The sequence below is a fragment of the Gracilinanus agilis genome, chromosome 4, assembly GCF_016433145.1.
Source record: "Gracilinanus agilis isolate LMUSP501 chromosome 4, AgileGrace, whole genome shotgun sequence".
Classification (NCBI taxonomy): Eukaryota; Metazoa; Chordata; class Mammalia; order Didelphimorphia; family Didelphidae; genus Gracilinanus; species Gracilinanus agilis.
In genome coordinates this window covers 438,241,360-438,264,049 of record NC_058133.1, presented here as the reverse complement: position 1 = coordinate 438,264,049, position 22,690 = coordinate 438,241,360, and the positions used below count along the sequence as shown (strand labels likewise).

Sequence of the window (22,690 nt, the reverse complement as noted above, 5' to 3'; positions counted from 1 at the left end):
GAGTTGGCCTTGGGGGAGGGATTCGTGTTCGGCTGGCGTCGGATGGGGGAAAGGGCGAGGCTGGAGGAAAAGTGTGAGCTGAGAGGGGGAGGGGGGACAAGCCCGGGGCAGAATGGGGGGGGGGGAGGCGGAGGAAATGAGTTGCCTGGGGCGAGATCCTGGGAAACTTGGGTCCCCGGTTTGGGCCGGCCGGAGTTGGGCAATGTAGGCTACCTCCGGCCTGGGAAGGGGTGGGTGGCCCAAGCACCCCCGGGACTTGTCCGTGTTCGTCGGGGGAATGTTGAGGATAGGGGGAGGAGGCCAACAACTCTTGGACTTTACCGACAGCTCCCCAGTTTAACGTTCCTGGGTTTATTTTGGGGGGAGAGGGCAGGGAGTTAGAGGTGATATGGGGGTGCCGAAGAATACTTTTGTATTATTATTTTTTTTAACTCAAAAAGGAACAGAGTAAAGAAACTCATTGCCAGATTGGAGTATTTTGTGAGAAGATGGTTGTAGTAAGAGGGAGACCAGAAAAAAAAAAACTGGACAGTTATTGTCTAGGACCATAAGCCCATTAAATGAATCTCTCCATCTCCCCCTTTAGTGATGATGCTGTGTCAGGGAGGGAGTGGTCATTTGGTATCTGTAGAAAATGCAGACTCCCAAGAGCATGGTGAAATTTTGGCATCTGAGTATATTGCAGCTGGAATAGAACACTTGCATGTCACGAATGGGGCAGAGGTTCTAACATGTCCTATATCGCTAACGAGGGGTTCTCTTACTCCTTGTTAGAGAAATAGGAAATAAGCTGGATGTTCTGCTGTGGCCTTATGTAGCCACTTAATCAATCCACCATATTCTTGGAAGGAGGTGGGTTGTGGGAAGCAGTCAACATTAGGCTTTTCTTGTTTCACAACAAGCAGGAACTGGGGAAGCATGGAAATCTGGGAGTAAGTGTCATTCTTGCATTTAGATACCCACTATGCATGGTTTTCCCAGCAGTCATAGAACTTGTAACCTCTGCCATGTGTAGGTCAAGAACCAAAGGAATTCTTGAGGTTTCTTCAGATTGTTTTGGTTTAGGGGAAATCACTGTTGTGATGCCTTAAGATATTTGGCAGGTCATTGCCCTTCATTTGTCTCCAGCCTTAGGGTTAGGTTATTTCAATGAAAAGATCCTTAAGTTTGTTTCTGTGGTCTTTGGGACCACCTGTACGGCTCTGTGACAGTGTTTGGGTTTCTCTGTGTTAGAAATCAAGAACTGATTCCTGTGTTTTGTTTTGCTTCTGCATTTGAACACAATTGCTAGGAAGAGAGGGGGGGGGGGGAAGAAAAGCTTCTTGCAGAGGTAGGTTTAACACTCAGTGATTTTTGCTCTTTTTCAAGGAAAGGAAACTAGGGAAGGAATAGTGGTTTTGATGTTAATGAAAAACTTGTTTGGAGTGAGCCCCAAGATTCAAATGTTGAGGCAAATGGTACTTTACCCCCTGATTGGTGTATCTGGTCTAGGTAACTGAAGATGCTGTTAAAGCAATCCTGATTCATTCTCAGCCTAGAGAACTCTAGGGTTATTGTCACTTCCTTAAGGAGGAGATATAGGGAATGTTCCCTCTGGGCTAACCCAGAGTGTCTGGTGGATATCTCCATGGTCCACTTTTGGTATCCTGCACAGAGATTAATATTGGCACAAGCCCAGTCTTGTTGGGATAAGAGGAAGATTTTGGGTCTGAGAAACTACTGGAAGTACTCTCACCTCATGCCATTTGATGGTTTGTCAGATATCTAGACTCTTTGACTTTCTCTTTGAAATGGAGTATTCTTTCCTTTTACACAATCTAGGATATGAGTTTCATTTGTTGTTTCTTTCACCTCAGATATAAGCATCTGAATGGGATTCAAGTTGAAGAGGGGACAAGTTCTGCAAGTGATGAGGGGTTGAACAAGCCAGCCCCTGGGTCCTTATTGTGAAGGATGTTGTGGCCTATACCAAGTATCATTTAAGCCAGTAGATTTAAGTCTCTGGTCTTCTCATCTCCTCCCATGACCCAAGAGGCGTATCTTTGAGAGTCTTGTAACCCTCTAGTTCTTTTGCCTAGAATAAAGCAATGAAAAATGAAGTGCCACACTGACCAATCTTAGTGGGGGCTAGAATAAAGCCTGCAATGAATTGTGGCAAGACTTGATCTATGATCCCAGAATAGGGTCCACATTAGGCCTCTTGAAATTTGTCTGGCTAGCTTGTAGTGAGACTACCACTTGCCTTTGGCTGACTAGCCTTACTGTCCTTGCCATAAGGTCCTTTAACCTCTCTAGGCCTCGGTTTCCTCCTTTTCTAGCTCTAAATTTGGGTGATCTTTTTACCTATGGGTTAATATGGTTGTGATACTTCATAGTTTTGGGAAATTAACATAAAAATGTCTTCAGTCTGAAGAACTATCTTAGACTTCTCTGGTTGTTACTCAATTGTGGCTGCAGTACTGATCAGGCAGGGAGGTGGAGAAGGGAGAGAGATGGTGCTGTATTTGGTGTCATATGGAAAAACTCAGGACTCTACTAGGCCATTATTTGAATTGGGGACACTTGAGGAAACCCATTCTGATTGATTGGGAGTAGGTATTTACCTATCTGCCAATTCTCTGACCCTCACAGCCAACAGCTGGGTATAGGGAGTAAGGTGAAATAGCCTTAAATAATTGTATTTTGCTTACCAACTAGAATCAAGAAACTGTTCCTCCTATCCTTACCTGGGAAACAATTGAAGGTGTGAAATTGTGAAAAAGATCTAACTTGTGGAGATGGCTAGGTTGTGGAGGCCACAGTGAAAAAGGTGATAAACTTGAAGTTATGGTACCTAAGTTAACCTCTCTGGGCTATAAGCATATCTATAAAATGGGAAGCTCAGACTAGATGACCTTCCATCCCTATGATTTTATGGTTCTGTGTGGTTATTTTTTCCAGGGGTTCCTTAGGCCCTTTGAGTGTTTGGGAAGTGGTATATCTGAACTCTCAAATCATGGTATGAACCACATTCCGCTCAGAGTACCAAGTATTCTCACTACTGATTCTTCCCTTTTCTTCCTAGACTTACTGAAACAATGAAAATCAAGCCAGGTCCTGATAATCGGCATCCTAAATATGGACTTTCCCCCGAGATCTCTTTAATTAAGCATCTCTAGTGGAGAGTTACTTTAGCTATCAACTCCTTTACTGGTCTTAGGCTTTAAATTTGTTTATATAAAAAATAAGTAGAGTGGACTTTTCTTTTAGTGGAGACTGTTTCTGGGTTTTTCTATAGCAAATAAAGCTATTACTGGAGCTATGTCCAGATTGTGAGCAGGATCTTAGTGAAAGGATTGGTTTGATACTCAGAAACCTGAAATATGTGTTGGGACTTGATTTTCAGGTGTGATACTTGGTTCACTGTGGTCTGCTGGGTCATGAACTGAAAGGAACTTTACTAGGGGAAGTCTGAAAACTTGGACATATTTTTAGCCATCTTGCTTATATTGAGGAGGAGTAAGATTATTAGAGGCAGAGTAAGTCGTCTTTGGTTTCTGACAGTAGCTTTTGCTGCCTGGTGTCACTCCTGCTGGGATGTCTTTTCTCCCAGAAAAAGGCAGTTCTTCTTTATCATAAATATCTTGTGCCTGGAATCTCATACAGCAATCATGACTGATACTCTAAAGACCTTTGTGTACATTCCTCTCAAAACTATGATTTAGGTCCGGGGTTCAGAATCTATCTCATCAAGCTCAGAGAAGTCAGTTCTATGGTCTCTGGACCTACATAGGACAATCCATGTCCCAATTCATTTTCAGGCTGTCTTCCATGGCTGGAATTCTCTGCCCTTCTCTCTGCCTCCTCAATTCCTTTCAAGTCTCAGCTGAAATCCTAATTACAAAGAAACCTTTCTTCATCTCCCTTAATGCTAGTCCCTACCATCTGTTGATTATCTCCAAATTTCCTGTACATATCTTGTTTGTACAGTCATTATCATTATCCTTGAAAGCAGAAACTTTTTTGCATTTCTTTGTAGCTTTTCACAGTACACCCAGCTCATAGTAGGTACCATAAACATTTATTGATTAACTGACCCAAGGACAAATTAATTTCAGCCAGGAGAAAGGATGACTGCACTAGAGAGGTGAAGAGTAGCAGCTGAGTCTCCCTCTCTCTTCAAGTGTATACTAGAGGACATAGGAGCACTCCAATTAGAGTTAGCCTAGCTCTCATTCTGCTGTGAATTTCCACAAGTCTGTTCACTTCTCCAAGATTCATTTGCCTAATATATAAAATGGGATTAGACATGATGACTTCTAAGATTTCTTCTGTAACTAAGTTTCTGTGACTCCTTATATCTGGTGCAGCTTTCTTTTTATAAAGGAGGGGACTGGGAATATCTTAGGTGTTAGAGCCAAGACCCTGATTTTTCCCATCTTTGTGAACTGGTAAGAGAACAGGCATTTTTATGGTAGGAGATGCAGTGGGAGCTGAAAAGTGTCTGGGATGTGGGTTGGGGAATGACTAAGGTAATACTTGACAGTATCTCTTCTAAAGACAGGGCATTAAAAATGGTCAGAAAATGTCAGCTTGGGGGAAGGTAAACTATTTCCTTATCCCTGAATAGATTTCAAAGCCAGGGTAACTGTTCCTGGTAAGGATGGAACCAAACTCTAATTCACCAGTGTTCCCCTTATTCTTACAGCACAGTGGAGATCGTAGCAAGTGAGCAAGGGCTCTGGAGAGCAGTGAGCACCTGAGTCCCTAGCATGGCGGGACTAAAGCGTCGGGCTAGCCAGGTGTGGCCCGAGGAACGGGGAGAGCAGGAACATGGATTGTACAGTCTACACCGAATGTTTGACATTGTGGGCACCCACCTGACGCACAGAGATGTGCGTGTCCTCTCCTTCCTTTTTGTTGATGTAATCGACGACCATGAGCGTGGCCTCATTCGAAGTGGACGAGATTTCTTGTTGGCACTGGAGCGCCAGGGCCGATGTGATGAAAGTAACTTTCGACAGGTGCTGCAGCTGCTACGAATCATCACCCGACATGACCTGCTGCCCTATGTCACACTCAAGAGGAGGCGGGCTGGTGAGGGGGTTATTGGGGACTGGGAACATGGGGAAGTTAATGAAGGTGTACATGAGGGACTGGGGAGGACTGGTACCCATGGTCCAGGGTGTGAGTCTTGCCCTCTGAAGCATCTGGATGAGAGTGGCATACAAAGCCCCTAGTACAGGATTAGGCGGGTATGGGTGTATGTATCCCATCTTTCCCTAAATGACTTACTTTTCTTCTCTCCCCACACACAGTGTGCCCAGACCTTGTAGACAAATACCTGGAGGAAACGTCAATCCGTTACGTGACCCCCAGAGCCCACAGTAACCCAGAGCCGGGACCTCCCCAAACCCCTAAATCAGGTGAAAAGATGTAGATGTCCTTTAGTTCCTCTAAGTAAGAGGATTCCAGTCTTATTCTATGCCTAACTCCCAAAACCAGGAGAAAGGAATTGACTCTTTTTGGCCCCACATAAAGCTGAGGGGATGACCCTAAATCTACTGTTCCTTTTAGGTTGCGTGGATTATTTTAAAATGTTTGATGACTGTTCTTTTCTCCCTATCACTTTCCACTAATTCTGCCTCCTCCCCTTCTTCCCAAAGAAAGAGTTAATCAGCAATCAACTTATTTGCAGTCCCATAAACTAACAGTGGAATCGATGATTATGGGTCTCTGCTTTACTTCATTTACTCCCCTTTTCCCACCAGTGCCTCCCCACTATCCTGTGGTGTGCTGCCCCAATGCTGGCCAACAGATGTGCATCAAACGGCCAATCAGAGGGAGAGCCACACTTGTAAGTCAGCGGAAGCGCCGGAAGTCTGTGACACCAGACCCCAAGGAGAAACAGACCTGTGGTAAGGGAACTTGTTGGAGTTATTCTCCAAAAGATAGAACATACTTCCTTTCCTGATGGATGGGGATGTTGAAAGGGGTTAAGGTGCTGGTCCTTTCTCTTGTCATGGACCTACTGTCCTTTTATTAGTGACTGTGAATTAATTTCAGGTCAGATTATATCTAGGGTTCTCCCCGCTATGTTTCCTCTTGTTCAAGGGGGAGAAAAAGAATTGAAGTAATTTATGCAGTGTGGCTAATAGAAAAAAAGTTTACCCTGTATCCCCAAATGCAAGATTGATGTAGTTTTACTGTGTCCCATTACTAAGAATTTTTTCTTTCCACTGTTTTTCTTCTTGGACCAAGCATGGATTCATTCAGAGATATAGAAGGGAAATGTCCTCAATTGAGACATGCATTAGGGAAGTCCTGGGGGCAGCCTACCCTGGAGAAGGGATAATACTGTCTTATGATAATGCCTTGGTCTTCTATCCCCAGTAATCTCTTCTAACAGGCCATGGCCTAAGCACTCACCTTTTATTTCCTATAGACATCAGGCTTCGGGTGAGGGCTGAGTACTGCCAGCATGAGACGGCTCTGCAGGGCAATGTCTTCTCAAATAAGCAGGACCCACTTGAACGCCAGTTTGAGCGTTTCAACCAGGCCAACACCATCCTCAAATCCCGGGACCTGGGTTCCATCATCTGTGACATCAAGTTCTCTGAGCTCACCTACCTCGATGCCTTCTGGCGCGACTACATCAATGGCTCCCTCCTAGAAGCGCTCAAAGGCGTCTTCATCACAGACTCACTTAAACAGGCCGTGGGCCATGAGGCTATCAAGCTGCTGGTGAATGTGGATGAGGAGGACTATGAGCTGGGCCGACAGAAACTCCTGAGGAACTTGATGCTGCAGGCACTGCCCTGACCCTCCTCTCATCTTTCACAAATCTTGGGGCTCAGCACCCACCTCTGGAGTTCACACACTGTTTGGGGTTTTCTCCATACCCCTCCTGTCACCTCCCCCTCCCCTCTTTTTTAAAGGAAAAGACAAAAAAAGTGGAAGTGGTATCTCCCTGTCCCCTCCCCCACCCACTGACTTCCACAAGCAGCCTGGGAGTCCAACCTGGGCCAGAAGGAAGCAGCAGCCTTGTCTTGGAGTACTCTTTAGAACTGCTGCTGAAGTGGTTTGGGGAGTCAATAGGAGGTTCTCTCAATTGCCCTCAGGCTTTATGAGGGCTAGTTTTGTTTTGTTTTGTCTGAGAAACCAAAGGGCTGTGGTATAGGAGCTTGTTGGAGAGAGGTAAGAGATAGGGTTATATTATGGAGATTTACCACCACATTCCCTCCACCCTGCTGAAATTATAAAGAACAAATTGAACAACACTTTTAAAGGTTTGGCCTCACCTCCTCACTTGCTCACTCCTGGCCCCTGGTGCTTCCTCTCTCTCTCCCCTATCTCCCCGGGACACAGGTTGTGGATCCATTTCCCAGTCTGGGTCCTTCATCTACCCTTTGTCAGCTCCTCCTCTAGGGAGTAGTGAGAAGGGAGAACTGGGACAGCCCGAGAACCCCTCAGATGTGCACTTTTGTGCACAAGTGCCTGTAATGTATGCAGGATGGGGGGGAAGGGTTGCTGGTAGCACACATTTCCTGAGAAAGGGGTGTGTGTGGCATTTTTCCTTCCATGTTCAAGTGAAAATAAATGTATCCTGCAGCCCATTTCTATCTCGTTATTTGGCTTGGGGTGGAGTCATTCCCTTGACCCTTGTGTATCCAAGTACGCCGCTTCTCTTCATAGCCTCCAGAGCTTGCAGCCCCCCAGTTCTTAATCCTGGGGATTGGGCTAGGACAAACAATGTCACTCCTGCACTCATTTCAAGGAAGTATAAATGGGTCCTACTTGCTATGTCAGTCCATGTGTTTAATGTTATGCTGTTCCCCCTATCCCCAAAGGAGATGTCGAGACTTGGGACTTCATGACTATATTTTTCCAATGTCAGTGCTACTCAAGACCTTAATGTAGCTTTAGTTTTCATAAAATTAAGAGCCCATCTATATCAAACTAAATTCTGAGCCCATAAAAGCATTTTAAGGGGAATTTACGACTGGTTAAACCGGTGTGCCATGAAAAAAACAGAGTAGAGGTTCTTCAGTGGCCTGGGGTCCTGCCTCCAAGCCACAGATCCTCACTGTCCCAGAATAAGGTCCTGGCTCGGTAAGTGTCAAAGATCTGGGCGACCTAAGTTGCCATACAGGTCAGGCCTTCGGTGCTGGGCCACAGGCATATGCTGTCGTACTTGGCGCAAATAGGCCAGGTCAATGTGGGCAAGGCAGAGGCCTGGCCCCTCGGAACATCTCGCGACCACAACTCCCCAGGGGTCCACCACCATACTGTGTCCATAACTCCCTCTTTTTTCATGGTGCTGCCCCCACTGTGCTGCTGCAACCACATAGCACTGTGTCTCTATGGCTCGAGCCCGGAGTAGCACCTGGGGGGAGAATGAAATTAACTTCAGTATCTGGTAGAAAAAGATGAATTTCATACTGGCTGGATGGAAAGGAGGAGAACAGTATCTCTGGAAGTAAACACATCCCACACTGGATTCTGGGTGACAAAGAGGGCCAGGAGAGAAATCCAACATTTCTTTCTAAACTGGATAATCTCAGCACAGGTCCTCACCTCCCAGTGGGCTGGGCCTGTGACTGAGCCAAAGGCTGAAGGGTAGGTGAGAATTTCAGCACCATTCTGGGCCAAGGCAAGGGAGAGCTCTGGAAAACGCAGGTCATAGCAGATGGCCAGGCCTACCTGGGATGGAGGAAGGCAGAATATTTAGGTTCTCTAGTGTAGTGTAGTGGCTGCTATTCTTTCTACACTCTTTCCTTACCCCCATCAATGTGTTCCCATCCCTTTTCCCCACTTTAGACTCCTCCCTTTCCTCCCTGCCAACCTTGCCAGCTGGTGTACTGATAGGTGATCCAAGAGTGGGTCCAGGTGCAGTAGAGTTGCTCTCACACATGGATCCCTGTCCTGGAAGTTCCACATCACAGAGGTGTGTCTTTCTATATGTGGCCACAATAGAGCCTTGGGGGTAGAAGAGAAATTCTCTACTGATGATTCTACATTTCCCCAACCCCCTTATTCCCAAAAAGAGCTGCTTATAGTTAGGCCCCAGAGATACAGACATGTCTACAAGGTCTGTGTGGTTTGGGAAGGAAGGATACTGAGGAGGAGCACAAAATTCAGGCAATTCAGCTGGGGAATGGCCTTGAGGGCTTGATAAACTGTCTCAAAGGTCTGGGCAGGGAAGGAGGTGCAAGGGAAGCTGGAGGCTAAAAACAGGATTCTAGGAATGCACCCCAAAAGGGCAGGAGAGGGCTAAGAGAGGTAGTTTGGGCTACCTTGAAGCCTTACCTTTGTTGTCCAGGAGCACATGACAATTATAGATTCTCTGAGTCTGCTCCCAGTCTTGGCCCCGTTCATGAAAACCACCAAGGGATATCCAGAGTCCACATTCCCTGTAGGGAAGGCAACAGACACAACCCTTCTCAGGACCTTATCTCCATCAAAGGAAGTTGGACCTACTAACCCATGATGTTCCTTCTTTGCTGATCTGCCTTCCATACCTGGCCAGTTGGGCATACCGACTCACAAGATCCCCACCTAGTGGCTCTGACAGCTGGAGTGTCTCTGCAGGATCACGTGCAATGAAGTCAAAGGCCTCAGGCAAGAAGGCCAGGCAGGCACCCAAGTTGGCAGCTTCCCGAACTAGTCCTGAGCAGGCTGCAAAAGTTTGTTCCTTATCTGGTGTTGATGTCACCTGGCACACTGCCACTAGAGGCAAACCTCGATTAAGAGTGGAGACAGCCATGGTTCCAGGCCTGTGAAGAAAAGAAGATTCAGATATCCCCAAATGGAGAAAGGCCCCAAAACATAAAGCGCCTAACATGGCACCCTGGAAGAGAACTGGGAATCTTCTCTATGCCTAATCCTGACCTTGACCTTGGTCTCTGAAGCAGCAGGAAAACTAGCAAATACATTACACCAAGGGCTTAACCAGAGCTTCCAATTCTGCTTCTGAAAGTAGCCTTAAACAAGTCACTTACCCTTTCCTGGCCTCAGCTAGTCAACTCGTAAAATAGGCATAATAATACTTAAACCTCACAGAGAAGCTTGTTAATTAAGTGCTGCTTAAACTGCTATAAAGTAGATAAATACAAGAACTGCTAGTATTGCTCTACCAATCGCTAGGACCAACTAGGGATCTTTTCTTTCCCCTCCACTCCAAGACTAGAGGTAGGGAGAATGGGTACTACTTGGGCCTTGCCTGTTACCTGCGTGAGTCCCAGGACAGTGCGAGACCAGGAAGCCTGGATGCAGAGCGTAACAGGAACAGGCACTTTCTCGGGTTCCGGAGGGTGGAGCTTAACCTAGGGAAGATCAGGGTTCTAAGGGCACTCTCAGACCCCTCGAACTCTAGAATGCTAAAGACACTAAGTTGCCCCTTATATGCCCAGGAGGCACGAAACCGGGACCGACCTCTGGCCCCTCTCCTAGCCGCCGAATGTGTGTGTGTGTGTGTGTGTGTGTGTGTGTGTGTGTGGGTGCCCCCCAGGGCGCTGGCTTTGGCTCGCCGCTGCCCGCCCTCAGCCCCCTCTTCGGAAAGAGGAGCTGCAATCACTACTGCCCTCCTACAAGTCTCCTCTCACTCCTTGTATCTGGAAGTCCTGCGTCCCATGTTCGCATCCCCAGACCCTTCCGTCATGCGCAGCCCCTTCCTCCTCTCGATCTTTCCCTCCTCCCATATCCCTCCCAGGGACGGGCTATCTGGTAGAAGCTGAGGAAGACACGGAGTAGGGTCCTACATGGAGCCAGAGTCTATGGGGATACAGTGTAGCGATCCGCAGCTCCCTCTCTTGCCTCCCGCTCTAAGGTATTAAAGTTTTGGGGCCATAGGGTACCCGGAAATCGTGGTCCCACCCACCGGAAGTGCCCCTAACCAAGATGGCGCCCAAGGCACCAGTGTCTGAAGGAGGCTGAGCCCAAGGTGTCCGGATGTGACGCACGAGGAGGCGAGAATTGGGCTTCTGGGGCACAGCGGGCGGGTAAAGATGGCGGAGAGTAGCAACCGGTGCAACAAGAGTAGCGGCAGCGGCGCCGGCAACGCGGGCAAGGGGGCAGTGTCGGCGGAGCAGGTGAGCTTTTGTTGCTGGTGTGGCGACCCCGGCTCCCGTTAGGCGCCATGGGGCGGGGCCTATGGCACGTGGGGCGCAGCCCGGGCTCGCCTGGCTACAGCCAAAGACGCGGGCTAGACCGCAGCCCCAGCTGCAAGGGAGAGGGCGGGAGGCGTGCGGGAGGCGCGCTGGGAAAGGGCGACTGTGTGCCGAGAGTGAGCGTGGGTACGACGGTTGGGGGTGGGCCTACACGACTGGAGCGTGGAACAGCGGCCCCAGCAGCCCCCAGCCCCAACCGCCGATAGTACTCCAGAAGAGGCAGGGCTACAGGATCTCCCAATGACTCCGGGAAAGGACCTGAGACCACCTGGGCAGGACCAGGCCCCTTCCTCTGAAAGCCACGTGAGGCCTGAAATCCACAAGTCTTGGGAAGTTCCGCTGTATGGGAGGGTGAGAACAAGCACCCTAGCCCTGCGGTTCAGCTTGTTGAGCGAGATTTCCCAGGGATCTACACTGCGGGCTTTTGACAGCTGGTGTTCTGGGATAAATAGCGTAGTGTTAGCCTGAGTTCCGAGAGGTCCCCACTCCTGCAATGCTACAGGAAAGTGGCTGAAGGGGAGTGACCGGTGAGGGGAGCCATGGCAACGCCCAAACGCCGGGGATCTAGGACGTTGGAGAGTTGTGTTCCAAAACACCTGCTATTGGGTGATTGGAAAATTGTACCCTTCTTGTACTTGACCACAAGCGGTTTAGAACACTCAATGTGGCATGTGACCTGCCACAAAATACTTGACCTAAATAATGAAATTTTTGGCCTTTAAGAATAGCTACTTGAAATTATTAAAATATTAGATTTATATAACTCTTAAAATAGCTATTTATTGAATTTGTTATTAAAATATTTTTTAAATGATTCGTCAATATTTGTTGAGATTTTGGAGGGGTGTGTGTGCGGAATGGGGATTGTATTTCCTTCCACAGAGCACCCACCATATAGAATATAGAAAATCTACATGGGTAGGAATTCCTTGGTCTGGAGGGGGGAGTCATGAGTCCAAAATCAGTCTCAGAAGAGGTAAGGGGTGAATTAGCCTTCTTGTGCTGAGTTTTTTCTGCTGTTACTCACATGGTATAGATTATTGTTCCTCATGCTAGAATAAACCTAGTCTCCTTCAAAGTTCAAGCTCTACTTTTTAAATAATAATAACAATGGTGGAGATAATTTGTTGTAATTCACTTTTCCTCATCTCTTGGATCATAGTATGCCAATACTATCAATGGGGTTTTCTTTGCAAAGATACTGGAGTGGTTTACCATTTCCTTCTTTTTTGGGGAAGCATACCATTCTTCACTTTATTTTCTCTGTGAACTTTTCTCTTGTAACTCTCCCAGGTGAGCATTAGTGAATACTACATTTCCTCCTCCTGGGGATTTAGGCAAACAGTCTTAAAGGACTTGCCCATAGTCATACAATTAGAATCTTAAGTTAAATTTGAACTTAGAGCCTTTTGACTCAGCCCAGTGCTCTATCCACGAGGGATAATAGGTAGGGGCAGGAGGAGCAGGTTGGGGGAATAGGTTTGAAAGGGGCTGGGGCAGAGGGAGGTGGGGAGGGATTAATTGGGCAAGGTGGGGGAGGAGCAGGCAGATTGATGAGTTGAGTAGGAGGAACAATATTGGGTAGGTTGGGACCGAGGTTGAATAGGCTCCAATAATGAGGAAGTATAGAGAGATTTTTCTGGAGGATTTTCAAGTTTTTTATAGAATTTTTTATCTCCCACAAAGTATTCTCCATACTTTCATTCTGAGCTCTAAGTATAAACACAATTTTCCTGTTTTATCTTAAGGTAGAATATGTAGAGTATCAAACCTATTTCACAGGCTATATACACATATTGCTAAATGTTTTCTGAACATATGAGCCATTTTAAACCGAGAAAAGACAATACGTTTCCAACTCGGGTTATGTTGGTAAGATTCATGTTAACTGGTATTAACTTACTTATTAGATTCATTGTAATTTTTTTAAACCAGTAGATGGTGCTATTGGGTAGGCGTTAGGGTATAAGTGTGGTCTTTTCAAGGACTTTATGCAAGCCCTTAATCAATTAGCCTCAGGCTAAAAAGGATGAACGGAGGAGCCTAATTTTGAAAAACAAAAATTTAAACTTACCTTCTCAGTTGAAAATCACAGAAATGGGGGGGGGGAGGCTGACTTGAGATAGCAAAGGAAAATTTAAGAAAAGTGAGGGAAATTTAAGGGTCCTTGTCAATTCCTTCATGGTTGCCAGAAATGTAAAGGTTAAATTTAGTGGCTGGACTTAAATTATATGAAATAATGCGGTCATAAGTCAGAAGTTTATTTACAAAATAGAGGGGAAACAATAAAGTAGGGAAATGTGAGAAAAGTTAGAGAAAATACCTATACTGGTCCTCAGCCAGGAGGGCCAGTAGTCAGCCTTTTTCACTCACCTGATGAAGTAGTACAGCAGTCAGAATCCAAGTTGAAGCCACGATCCAAGCCAAAGTCTCCAGTGAAGTTCCAGACTATCTCCAGGAGACACTCTCCACCAGACTGCCTTAGCTCCAGGATTTTGAACTCTCCTCCTAGGATTCACATGTTTCTGACTTGTCATCCAATTTGGATTCACATGTTACTGCGTTATTACTCAGTTAGCACCTTGGTTGCACCTACTTAAGTTTAAGTAGAGGTGTCTTCCTTTTGGTAGTACAAACTCCTTAGTAAGTTTCCCTTACTTTAGGCCCTTAAGTTTAGGGTTAAGTATGGGTGTATTCGGCTTTTGTTGATTAATTCCAAAGTAGACACTGGAGAGTTAATCCTGTGCTCACAATCTAGTGAGGCACCAGGTAGGGGTGCTTAAGTTATTGTTAACCAAAGCTTTAACTCCAACTACACAGAGAACAAAGGATTCCCTTTTCACAAGTGTAAACTCAGAACAAAGAGAACCAAGAATTTCCTTTCACACACTGAACCATCTAGCTACATTTATTTAGTGTTTATTATATGCCAGGCACTATTTGCTAGTAAGTGCTTTACACAAATACACTTTGATTCTCATAGCTACCCTGGGAAATAAGTAGTATTGTGACCCCATTTTACAGGTAAGGAAATTGAGGCAACCAGGTTAAGTGACTTGCCAGGGTTGAATGGCTAATAAGTATCTGAGGCAGATATGAATTCAGGTCTTTTTTTTTCCTATTTATTTTTTAAACCCTTAACTTCTGTGTATTGGCTCCTAGGTGGAAGAGTGGTAAGGGTGGGCAATGGGGGTCAAGTGACTTGCCCAGGGTCACACAGCTGGGAAGTGTCTGAGGTCAGATTTGAACCTAGGACCTCCCGTCTCTAGGCCTGGCTCTCAATCCACTGAGCTACCCAGCTGCCCTGCCCTGAATTCAGATCTTTTTGACTGTAGGCTTAGCCCTCTGTGAACTGCACCACCAACTGCCATGAGGTCTTTTCTGATTTCCCCTGTTGCCAATACCTCTTCCCCAAGTTATATGAGAGAGAGAGAGAGAGAGAAAGAGAGAGAGAGAGAGAGAGAGAGAATATGAATGTGTGTGTGTGTGTGTGTGAGTGAGTGTGTAGTGGATATAGCACCAGGTCCAAGTTCAATTTTTACCTCAGATGGTTATTGGCTGCTGTGTGACCCTGAGCAGGTCATTTTGCCCTGTTTGCCTCCGTTTCTCATCTATAAGATGAGCCAAAGGTATGGGAAACCATAGGGTCAGTCAGACACTGAACAAGAATGTATGCACTCATGTGCACACATACACAGTAGGGGGAGGAGTGCTTCCTTATCTGTATAAAATGTAAGCTTTCTCTTTTGTTTTTGTAAGAAAAACCTGTTGATTCTATTAGTAAACATTTATTAAGTACCTACTATGTGCTAGGCACAAAAAGAGGCAAAAGTTAGTCCTAACTCTCAAAAAACTTACTTCATATTAATTATTTCTAGCATCAAATATAAAATTCTTTGGTTTTCAAAGCCCTTTGAAACCTGGCACCTTCCTACCTTTCAATTTTTCATACACTTTACTCTTCTCCATATAGTCCAGGATTCAGGGACATGGCCCTCCTGCTGGCTCCGTACACATGACATTCTAACTCTCCTGCCCCTTGCTTGGAACACTCCCTCTTCACTTCCACTTCCTAACTTTCCTGGCTTCTTTCAAGATTCAGCTTTGAGGCCCACCTTCTATAAGCAGCTTTTCCCTATCCTATCCCCATTTTATTTTTTGTGTAGTAGAGAGAGTCCTGTTTTTTTTCCCCCAATGATTCATGTTTTTCCTCTCCCCTCCTGGAGTTGACAAGGAATTCCACTGGGTTGTACATATATATTATCACTTGAACCCATTTCCATAATATTCATTTTTGTGAAAGAGTAATCCTTTAAAATCAAAACTTCAAATCACATACCTATATAAAAAAGTGATAAAGCACATGTTTTCTTCTGGGTTTCTACTCCCACCATTCTTTCTCTGGATGTGAATTGTGTTCTTTCTCATAAGCCCCACAGAATTGTCCTGGATCATTGCTTTGTTTTTAGTAGCAGTCAATCACATTTGATCATCCCACAATGTTTCAGTTACTATGTACAATGTTCTCCTGGTTCTGCTTATTTCATTCTACATCAGTTCGTGTAGGTCTTTCCAGTTCTTTCTGAAATCATCCTGTTCACCATTCCATATAGCACAATTAAAGTACTCTTATCACCGTCATATGCCACAATTTGTTCAGCCATTCCTCTGAGAGGCATCCCTTCATTTTTCAATTTTTTTTGCTACCACAAAAAGTGTGGCTTTAAATATTTTTGTACAAACAGGTCCTTACCCAGGTTTTTGTTTGTTTTTTTATCTCTTTGGAATATAAACCCAGTAGTGGTATTGCTGGATTAAAGGACATGCATTCTTTTAAAGCCCTTTGCCTACCCTTCCATTTAATCTGTATAGATCTTATATATATCTATGATCATTTATGTATTGTCTCTTCCATTATAATGTAGAGTAGAGGGACCATGTTTTTGTTTTTATCCCCAGTGATTAGCACAGTGCCTGGCATATTGTAAATGCTTCAAGATAATGTTTGCTGAGGTAGCTAGGTAGCTCAGTAGATAAAGCCAGGCCTGGAGACAGTAGGTCCTGGGTTCAAATGTGTCCCCAGATACTTCCGAGCTGTGTGATCCTGGACAAGTCACTTAGTCCAAGATAATGCTTGCTACTGCCACCACAAATAATAGATCTATATACTGTTCATATGATAATACACATAGCTGTAAAACAGAAATAAGAGACCATATAAATAATTCAGTATTTATTAAGCAACTTTTGTGTGCTTTACACTGAATATGTCTGGCCTTCACTGTTAACTCCCTGGGTGATAATGACAACTCCTCTGGGGCTGTGAAATGAGGAGGCTGAACTGGGTGATCTCTATGGTTTCTTTTAGCTTCAAGATTCTAAGATTCCTCAGCTAAGGCATACATATCCCTTTACTAATCACTGCTAGAAAAGATCCCATAGGTTGGAGATCTGGTCATCCCTGGCCATGCCAGAAAAACATAAGAACAAGTATGGTGTAAGAGAAAGAGAAATAAAGTTATTTAAGTATCGAGGTAGGGAATCATGTTTTAGGGGGAAAGATCATTTATTTGTAGATAGAAAATTCTGAGTTTGGATTTAGCATTCCCATTTTTTGTTTGTTTTTAAAAAGTTCTCAAAAATTTTTCCCTTAAGTTCTTTATTGTTTTCTTTCAGTTGTGTTGTGGACCATCACTATCCATGGAGTTTTCTTGGCAAGGATATAGGAGTAATTGGCCATTTCCTTCTTAATTGTCAGGCAGAAGTTTAAGTGTCTTGCCCAGGGTCAAACAGCTAGGAAGTGTCTGGGGTGAGATTTGAAACTCAGATCTTCGACTTTAGGCCCAACACTCTGTCCACTGAACTACCATTTTTTAATATAACCTCCCCCAAATTAATTGAAATAACCTATATAAAAATATGACCTTTATATATTTCACATTGCTCAAGTGAAGAAATATCCTGCTTTGCTGCTTGCTTTTGTTGGATTATATTGCTTCTTTAAAAAATTTGCAGCTAAGGTTTGGGGTAACTGCTAAAAGTATCATTCTGTATATGAATGGCTGAAATTCTTGACTATAACAAATTTAAATGGATTTCATTTTGGTGTGGCAAAATTCACCTTTAACCTTTTAAACCTCTTAGTTGTTTTAACTTCATGACTCAGAGATTGATTTAATTTCACAAAGCAATACGTTTTGAGTCTCTGCAAAGGGATCAAGCTATCATTTTTTGTTAAGCATCTACTGGATACTACATTTTGTTAAGCAGCATAGTGCTGTGCCAGATGCTAGAGATTTGGCAAAATTCAAACAGTCCCTGATTAATAATCTGATGGACTTGATAGCACACATATACTATGTAGGTAAAAGAAGCCTTGGTTGCAGGTAGGTGGTATTAGGAGTTAGAGACATCAGGAAAGGACCCATGCAAAAGGTGATGCTTGAGCTGAACCTGGAAACAAACTAGGGATTCCAAAAAAGGGGAGTCGAGTTAAAGAGGATGTTCCAGGCATGGGAGACAGCCATTACAAAGGCATAGAGATAGAAATGGTGCTGTGGGCAATCACCACCCACAGTTTGGTGGTGTTTTGGAGTAGATAGAGGGAAATAATGTGTAGTGAAGCTGGAAAGGTAAGATGGGGTCATTTTATGAAGGATTTTAAGTGCTAAAAGGTGGCATTTTTACAGGGAAGTATTAGAATTTATTGAATAGAGTCGTGAGAGCGTGTCACCTTTGGCATCTGTGTGAAGGGTGAATTGAAATGTTGAGACTTAAGGGTACAGTTGACCTACTTAGCAGCAGAAATCACTGGGGGATTGAAAGTGGGGACAAAGTGGATCCTGATACACTGCATAGTGAGTGAGCTAGAGCTGAGACCCTAGCTGTATTCCATTTTGTGGATGTAAGAATGGGAGAAGGAAGGGGGTTAGGAAGGATTAGAGGGAGGAATAGAAGATTGGGCACTGAATTAAGGTGATTAGGTAAAGGTTTAGGCCAGTGTTGGCAAATCTTTTGGAGATCTCTTGCCCAAAATGCACCAAATTAGCTGCCTGTGAGGGCTTCCTCCTCCCCCCTCATTACCAAAGAGATAGGAGTGAGGAAGTACTCACATTGGTCTGCTATACAGAGGGGCAGGGCATGCAAAAAAAGGTCCTCAGACCAGGTGGAGAGGAGGCAGGGCATGTCTTTGACAACATGGATTTAGGCTAATTTTTCAGCTCTAGGTAGGAACAGAGAATGTAAACCCAAAGGGCAGTTAAATGTGGGAAGACATGTATTTGCAGTTCTAATATGTACCAATGTACTAACATTTTTCTCTGGTGAAAATTATCCCATAAGGGGAAGCCATTTCAAACAGGTATAGACTGAGGCCAAATTGTGATTTCTATTTGTACTCTTCCCTTAGCATGTAGGCTACCACCTAGAGAGCTGCTGCTCCCTTGCCACCTCCACAGGGCTTTTCACCCTCACCTCATCTCTCTTTTCTCCTAGGTGGTTGCTGGCTTCAACCGCCTTCGGCAGGAACAGAGAGGCTTGGCATCCAAAGCAGCTGAGCTAGAAATGGAGTTAAATGAGCATAGGTGAGAGATCTGGAGAAAGGGAGGTGGCACATTTAGGCTGTGGTGGGGCTATACCCTCAGACCCATCTTCCTTTCCTAGCCTAGTGATTGATACGCTGAGAGAGGTGGACCCAACCAGAAAGTGCTATCGAATGGTTGGTGGAGTGCTGGTGGAGCGAACTGTCAAAGAGGTGCTGCCTGCCTTGGAGGGTAACAAGGAGCAGGTAAGAGGAGAAAGGGGAGAAGTTCGGACTTAAAAGTGAGGAAAAAAGACTTGTGGTCAGTCACAGATCTTTTGTTTTTTATGGGCTCCACAGCCCAAGGGAAGGAATAGGGCAATAATGGTCTTATTTCTTTTAAATTGCCTGGACTGCTTGATCTTGGTTAGAGGCAGCCACAGAGGTGACATTTCTCCTTTACTTCCCCTATAATCAGTTTATTACCTGGTTGTATTAGTATTCAAATTTAACATGAATTCTTACCCACCAGATTCAGAAGATCATTGAGACACTGACCCAACAGCTTCAAGCAAAGGGAAGGGAGTTGAATGAGTTCAGAGAGAAACATAATATTCGGCTGATGGGAGAAGATGAGAAGCCAGCAGCCAAGGACAATGGGGAGGGCTCTGGGGCCAAGGCCAGCTCAGCTGGTGTGCTGGTCTCCTAAAAATCAAGACCTCTATTGCATTTTTCCCCCAGGCCTCTTACATACACCCTTTATTATTATTTTTCTTTGTTGCTGCTCTTGTAATATTTTTGTTAAATAAATGGTTTGGTCACAATGCCCAGCTCTGGCCTGAGGCTTTCTCCTGTGTTTAAGTGATAGAAACAAATGAAGGTACAGATCAACTCACTCAGATGAAGGAAAGAGACCCAGTCAAACACTTTTAGGACTTTCAATGCTTCCCCCTTCCCCCCCCCAAAAAAAGGTACAAAGAATCAGTGTCTGACTTCCAGATTAGCATTTAATGAATAACTACATAGGTCTAGTAATAGAATGCTTTATGTGTTGGGATAAACTGAGGAAGCAGATTTCCTCAGCTCAGATAGTTAGTTCCAATGTATAAACATCTGGACTTGCAGTCTTGCCATCCTCACTAAAGCCCCCAACTAGATAGAGCTGGTCATCCCAGAGGCAGGTTCGATGGCCTACACGTTTCATTCTTCGATCTGCACAGGGAAAGTGAAACCAGCGCCTTCTTGGTTTGCCTGTGGGGAAGGAAGCACTCTGGGATATGAAGCTGAGCGGTCCATCCCTTCCTTGCCCTTCCCCATATTTGGTAATCCCCAATGCTCATTTCCACCTCTTCACACCCTATCCCAATTTTTCAGGACTATTAGGCTGGTTCTCACGAGTGTCATAGATGTAAAGGTCATTGCAGACTGTGTCCCGAGCTCTGGTCAGAGTTTCTCCACCAAACAGCACCGCAAAGGGCCCCACCACGGAGCAGGAATGGTGCCGAAGACCCCGGGGCCCCTGCAGGGCCCCCTGCTCACTGCCGACTAACCTGGAAAGCTTTTCTATCAGCCCAGAGGCAACAACTGGCTCCTCCTGGAGGTGTGGGATGGAGATAAATTAGGTCTCTGTATGAAGGGGTTCCAGCACTGCCCAGCAGATAGAGATGGCTTGAAAGTCAGGAAGATCTGGGTTCAAGTTCCACCTCAGAATCCTGTCTGACCCTGGGCAATTCACTCATCTCAGTACTACAAGCCAGGATTCTTAACCTGGGGTTTGAAGACCCCCTCCCCTCCCCCAGGGGTCCTTGCATAAATTAAGGAGACTGAGGAACATCCATATTTTCTATGTAACCTTAGCATTTTTTGCATTCTGAACTATTATTCTGAGGAGGGGTTCTTGGGCTTCAAATGGCCTGGTAAAGGGTCTGTGACCCCCCTCCAAGCTTAGGAACCCCTGCTCTAAGCCTTCTCCCCAGGAGTTCCTTACCCCACTGACCTTGTAAGTGGAGGGTCTGCGCCTCTGCCACCTCTCAGCACACGCGGCTAAGACCACTCACCTGGATCTGGTCCTGACCCCAGTGCCCAGCCACTTCGGGCTCGGGGGAGTTGCAGCCCCCGAAGAGCAGGAGCTGGTGGCCCGGGTGGGAGCCGCCAGTGCGGAGCAGCGCGGCGCAGTGCCCGGAGCGTGAGGCCGTGTGGCAGCCTTCTTCGCGGTAGCTGCGGGGATGGACAGCTCAGGCCCTGGTCGGGGCTGGGCGTGGCCCGCACGCGGCTGTGGGCAGTTTTCCGCGGGGCCTTCCTACCTGTAGGTGCGCGCAGTGGGGTCCACGCGCAGGGTGTAGACGCTGCCGTAGCGGCGCTGGGTGCGAGTGCCGCCCTCGCGCCCGGCCACACGCAGCTCGTGGTCCGACAGGCGGGTGCAAGTGTGGCTGCTGAGGCCGGCCGGGGGGCTGTTGCCCGGGGCTGCGGACCATACCTCCCAAACCCCATGCTCAGCATCCAGGGCGGCTACGGCCGCCACTCGACGGGACCCGTCCCAGCCACCCACCACGCACAGCCAACGACCGCCTACGCATGCCGCATCGTGGTGGCTGCGCCTGGGCCCGCCGGAGCCTCCCGCCCGGGAGGTCCGGCCCGCTGCCGGGTCAAAGGTCACCGCGTCCCCGAGGGGCTCGTGCGCGCCCCCACACGGCAGGCCCCCGACCACGTAGAGCTGTCCCCGCAGCACGGTGCATGAGTGAAACGCTCGGGCTAGGAGAGGATCCCGTGCTACAGGTCGCCAGGCCCAACTCGGGCCCTGGGTAGCAGCCATCTGGGGACAGCGGGCCTAAGGAGCCCTTGCCCCACCCCGCTTCTTACCGGCCCCACCCCGCGCCACGCCTCCAGGCTCCAGGGAACCCCGCCCCTCCCCCCACCCCAGGCTACTTCTCCCCCACCTCGAAGCCCCGCCTTTCCCAGAGTCGCTCTGGCAACTGCGACTGGTATCTACAGCCAAAGCCGGAAAGGCTTGGTTACCTTGGCAACAGGGACGCAATGACAAGGCCTAGTTATCAGGGTCCAGTAGGGTCAGTAACAATGGCAACGGGAAGAGAGGCGGTGGAGAGCAACTCTTGGTAGCTGAATTGGGAGCTCCAGCAGCACAGCCAAATACGGTGAAGAGAAGGGGCAAGGAACCTCGCTATGCCACAATCCCTCCCACCTAATGCCCTGAAGGGCAAGCTGGACAGACTGTCGACTGGGACAATATCTCCCGGCTAGGTAACAGGAGAGAGCATAAACGTCATTCATCATTCATTCATTCATTCCTCTTCAATAAAGTGAAGAAGATGGAACTGCTAAGTGCTTCTTAAATTAATTGTTGGACCCTGGAGTTTGAAATGCTGACAACTCAAAAATAGTAGTTTGATTTTCTGGAAATATGGAACCCCTGGGGAGGAAACATTTTGATGCAAAATAAAGAAAATTATCTTTCTCTTCATATCAGTAAATTGTTATATATATTAAATATTTCTGTTACCTATTCTTTTAAAATTCTAGAAGGATGCTGAATTTTTGCTTTAGTATTTGAGTTGATCTCATCTCATCTGTAGAGGAGCACTGCTCCCCTTCATTGGTATAGCTCACAATTTATCCACCCTCATTCTAGGGGAACATGGGGACTAAGGATGAGAGGGATAGTTGATTGACTTTACAATGGTAACAAAGGAAAATGAGGAGTCCCAGACAGGAATAACTGTGGGGTTGATGCTTTACAATGGATACAAAAAGGGAAAAACCCAGCTAAGGGCTGGGCTACCTAGGTAAAGGCTTTAGGGGAGAACCCATTGGGACAAAAGAGATACTCATCACCTGATGAGATTAACCGTCCCTACTGAAACTCCTCTTAGGCTCACCTTTAGTCTGGGACTTTCCTTCAGGGAGGAATTCAATTGTGACAAGGTCAAACCTGGGGCTTTCACCTTTTAAACTAAGTAAATTGGGGTTCATTAAATCTAGGCTACAAGTTTGGGGGCTTTTAGATTCC

At 46.2% G+C, this 22,690-nt stretch overlaps 4 protein-coding genes and 1 long non-coding RNA gene across 6 annotated transcripts in view; 2 read left to right on the top strand and 3 right to left on the bottom strand.

Moving 5' to 3' along the window:
• The window catches only part of DEDD (death effector domain containing), a 12,572-nt gene extending 4,977 nt beyond the window's left edge, over positions 1-7,595 (top strand). The window contains exons 2-5 of one of the 2 annotated variants that reach the window (XM_044671960.1): positions 4,688-5,076; positions 5,298-5,405; positions 5,751-5,897; positions 6,425-7,595. In XM_044671960.1, the coding sequence (XP_044527895.1) occupies positions 4,752-5,076; positions 5,298-5,405; positions 5,751-5,897; positions 6,425-6,801 (957 nt within the window). In that variant the 5' untranslated portion in view covers positions 4,688-4,751 and the 3' untranslated portion in view covers positions 6,802-7,595. Of the gene's footprint in view, positions 1-4,258; positions 5,077-5,297; positions 5,406-5,750; positions 5,898-6,424 lie in introns of those variants that run through there. The other variant, XM_044671961.1, reaches the window with a different exon arrangement.
• LOC123243843 lies at positions 4,042-4,938 on the bottom strand. Its single transcript, XR_006506059.1, has 2 exons — positions 4,860-4,938; positions 4,042-4,264 (listed from the first exon to the last, which is right to left on the bottom strand). It is a non-coding gene; the product is annotated as an uncharacterized LOC123243843 (long non-coding RNA).
• A 181-nt stretch (positions 7,596-7,776) lies between the features above and the next one.
• Positions 7,777-10,821, bottom strand: NIT1 (nitrilase 1). Its single transcript, XM_044671959.1, has 7 exons — positions 10,740-10,821; positions 10,209-10,304; positions 9,501-9,755; positions 9,289-9,392; positions 8,825-8,958; positions 8,557-8,682; positions 7,777-8,365 (listed from the first exon to the last, which is right to left on the bottom strand). Coding segments are annotated over exons 1-7 (984 nt in total). The 5' UTR covers positions 10,742-10,821; the 3' UTR covers positions 7,777-8,098.
• Positions 10,822-10,953: 132 nt separating this feature from the next.
• PFDN2 (prefoldin subunit 2) lies at positions 10,954-19,496 on the top strand. The gene is made up of 4 exons (XM_044675826.1): positions 10,954-11,069; positions 18,642-18,730; positions 18,810-18,933; positions 19,199-19,496. Exons 1-4 carry the CDS (start codon positions 10,986-10,988, stop codon positions 19,373-19,375), a joined length of 474 nt encoding a protein of 157 aa, XP_044531761.1. The 5' UTR covers positions 10,954-10,985; the 3' UTR covers positions 19,376-19,496.
• Positions 19,497-19,665: 169 nt separating this feature from the next.
• On the bottom strand, positions 19,666-21,524 carry KLHDC9 (kelch domain containing 9). Its single transcript, XM_044675825.1, has 4 exons — positions 20,970-21,524; positions 20,724-20,883; positions 20,062-20,260; positions 19,666-19,917 (listed from the first exon to the last, which is right to left on the bottom strand). The coding sequence occupies exons 1-4, from the start codon at positions 21,476-21,478 to the stop codon at positions 19,751-19,753; spliced, it is 1,035 nt and encodes a 344-aa protein (XP_044531760.1). The 5' UTR covers positions 21,479-21,524; the 3' UTR covers positions 19,666-19,750.
• Positions 21,525-22,690: the final 1,166 nt, after the last annotated feature.

What these genes read in the sequence shown, in the direction of transcription:
- NIT1 (XM_044671959.1), bottom strand. An exon ending in CTGTCCTGGGACTCACGCAG is followed by an intron (nt 9,756 to 10,208) that starts GTAACAGGCAAG and finishes TTTTCTTCACAG; the next exon opens with GCCTGGAACCATGGCTGTCT. An exon ending in TCAGTACACCAGCTGGCAAG is followed by an intron (nt 8,683 to 8,824) that starts GTTGGCAGGGAG and finishes CCTCCATCCCAG; the next exon opens with GTAGGCCTGGCCATCTGCTA.
- PFDN2 (XM_044675826.1), top strand. Translation starts at nt 10,986, where the DNA reads ATGGCGGAGAGTAGCAACCGGTGCAACAAGAGTAGCGGCAGCGGCGCC. An exon ending in GGGCAGTGTCGGCGGAGCAG is followed by an intron (nt 11,070 to 18,641) that starts GTGAGCTTTTGT and finishes CTTTTCTCCTAG; the next exon opens with GTGGTTGCTGGCTTCAACCG. An exon ending in TGGAGGGTAACAAGGAGCAG is followed by an intron (nt 18,934 to 19,198) that starts GTAAGAGGAGAA and finishes CTTACCCACCAG; the next exon opens with ATTCAGAAGATCATTGAGAC.
- KLHDC9 (XM_044675825.1), bottom strand. Translation starts at nt 21,478, where the DNA reads ATGGCTGCTACCCAGGGCCCGAGTTGGGCCTGGCGACCTGTAGCACGG. An exon ending in CCCACTGCGCGCACCTACAG is followed by an intron (nt 20,884 to 20,969) that starts GTAGGAAGGCCC and finishes CCATCCCCGCAG; the next exon opens with CTACCGCGAAGAAGGCTGCC. An exon ending in CCTTTACATCTATGACACTC is followed by an intron (nt 19,918 to 20,061) that starts GTGAGAACCAGC and finishes CCTTCCCCACAG; the next exon opens with GCAAACCAAGAAGGCGCTGG.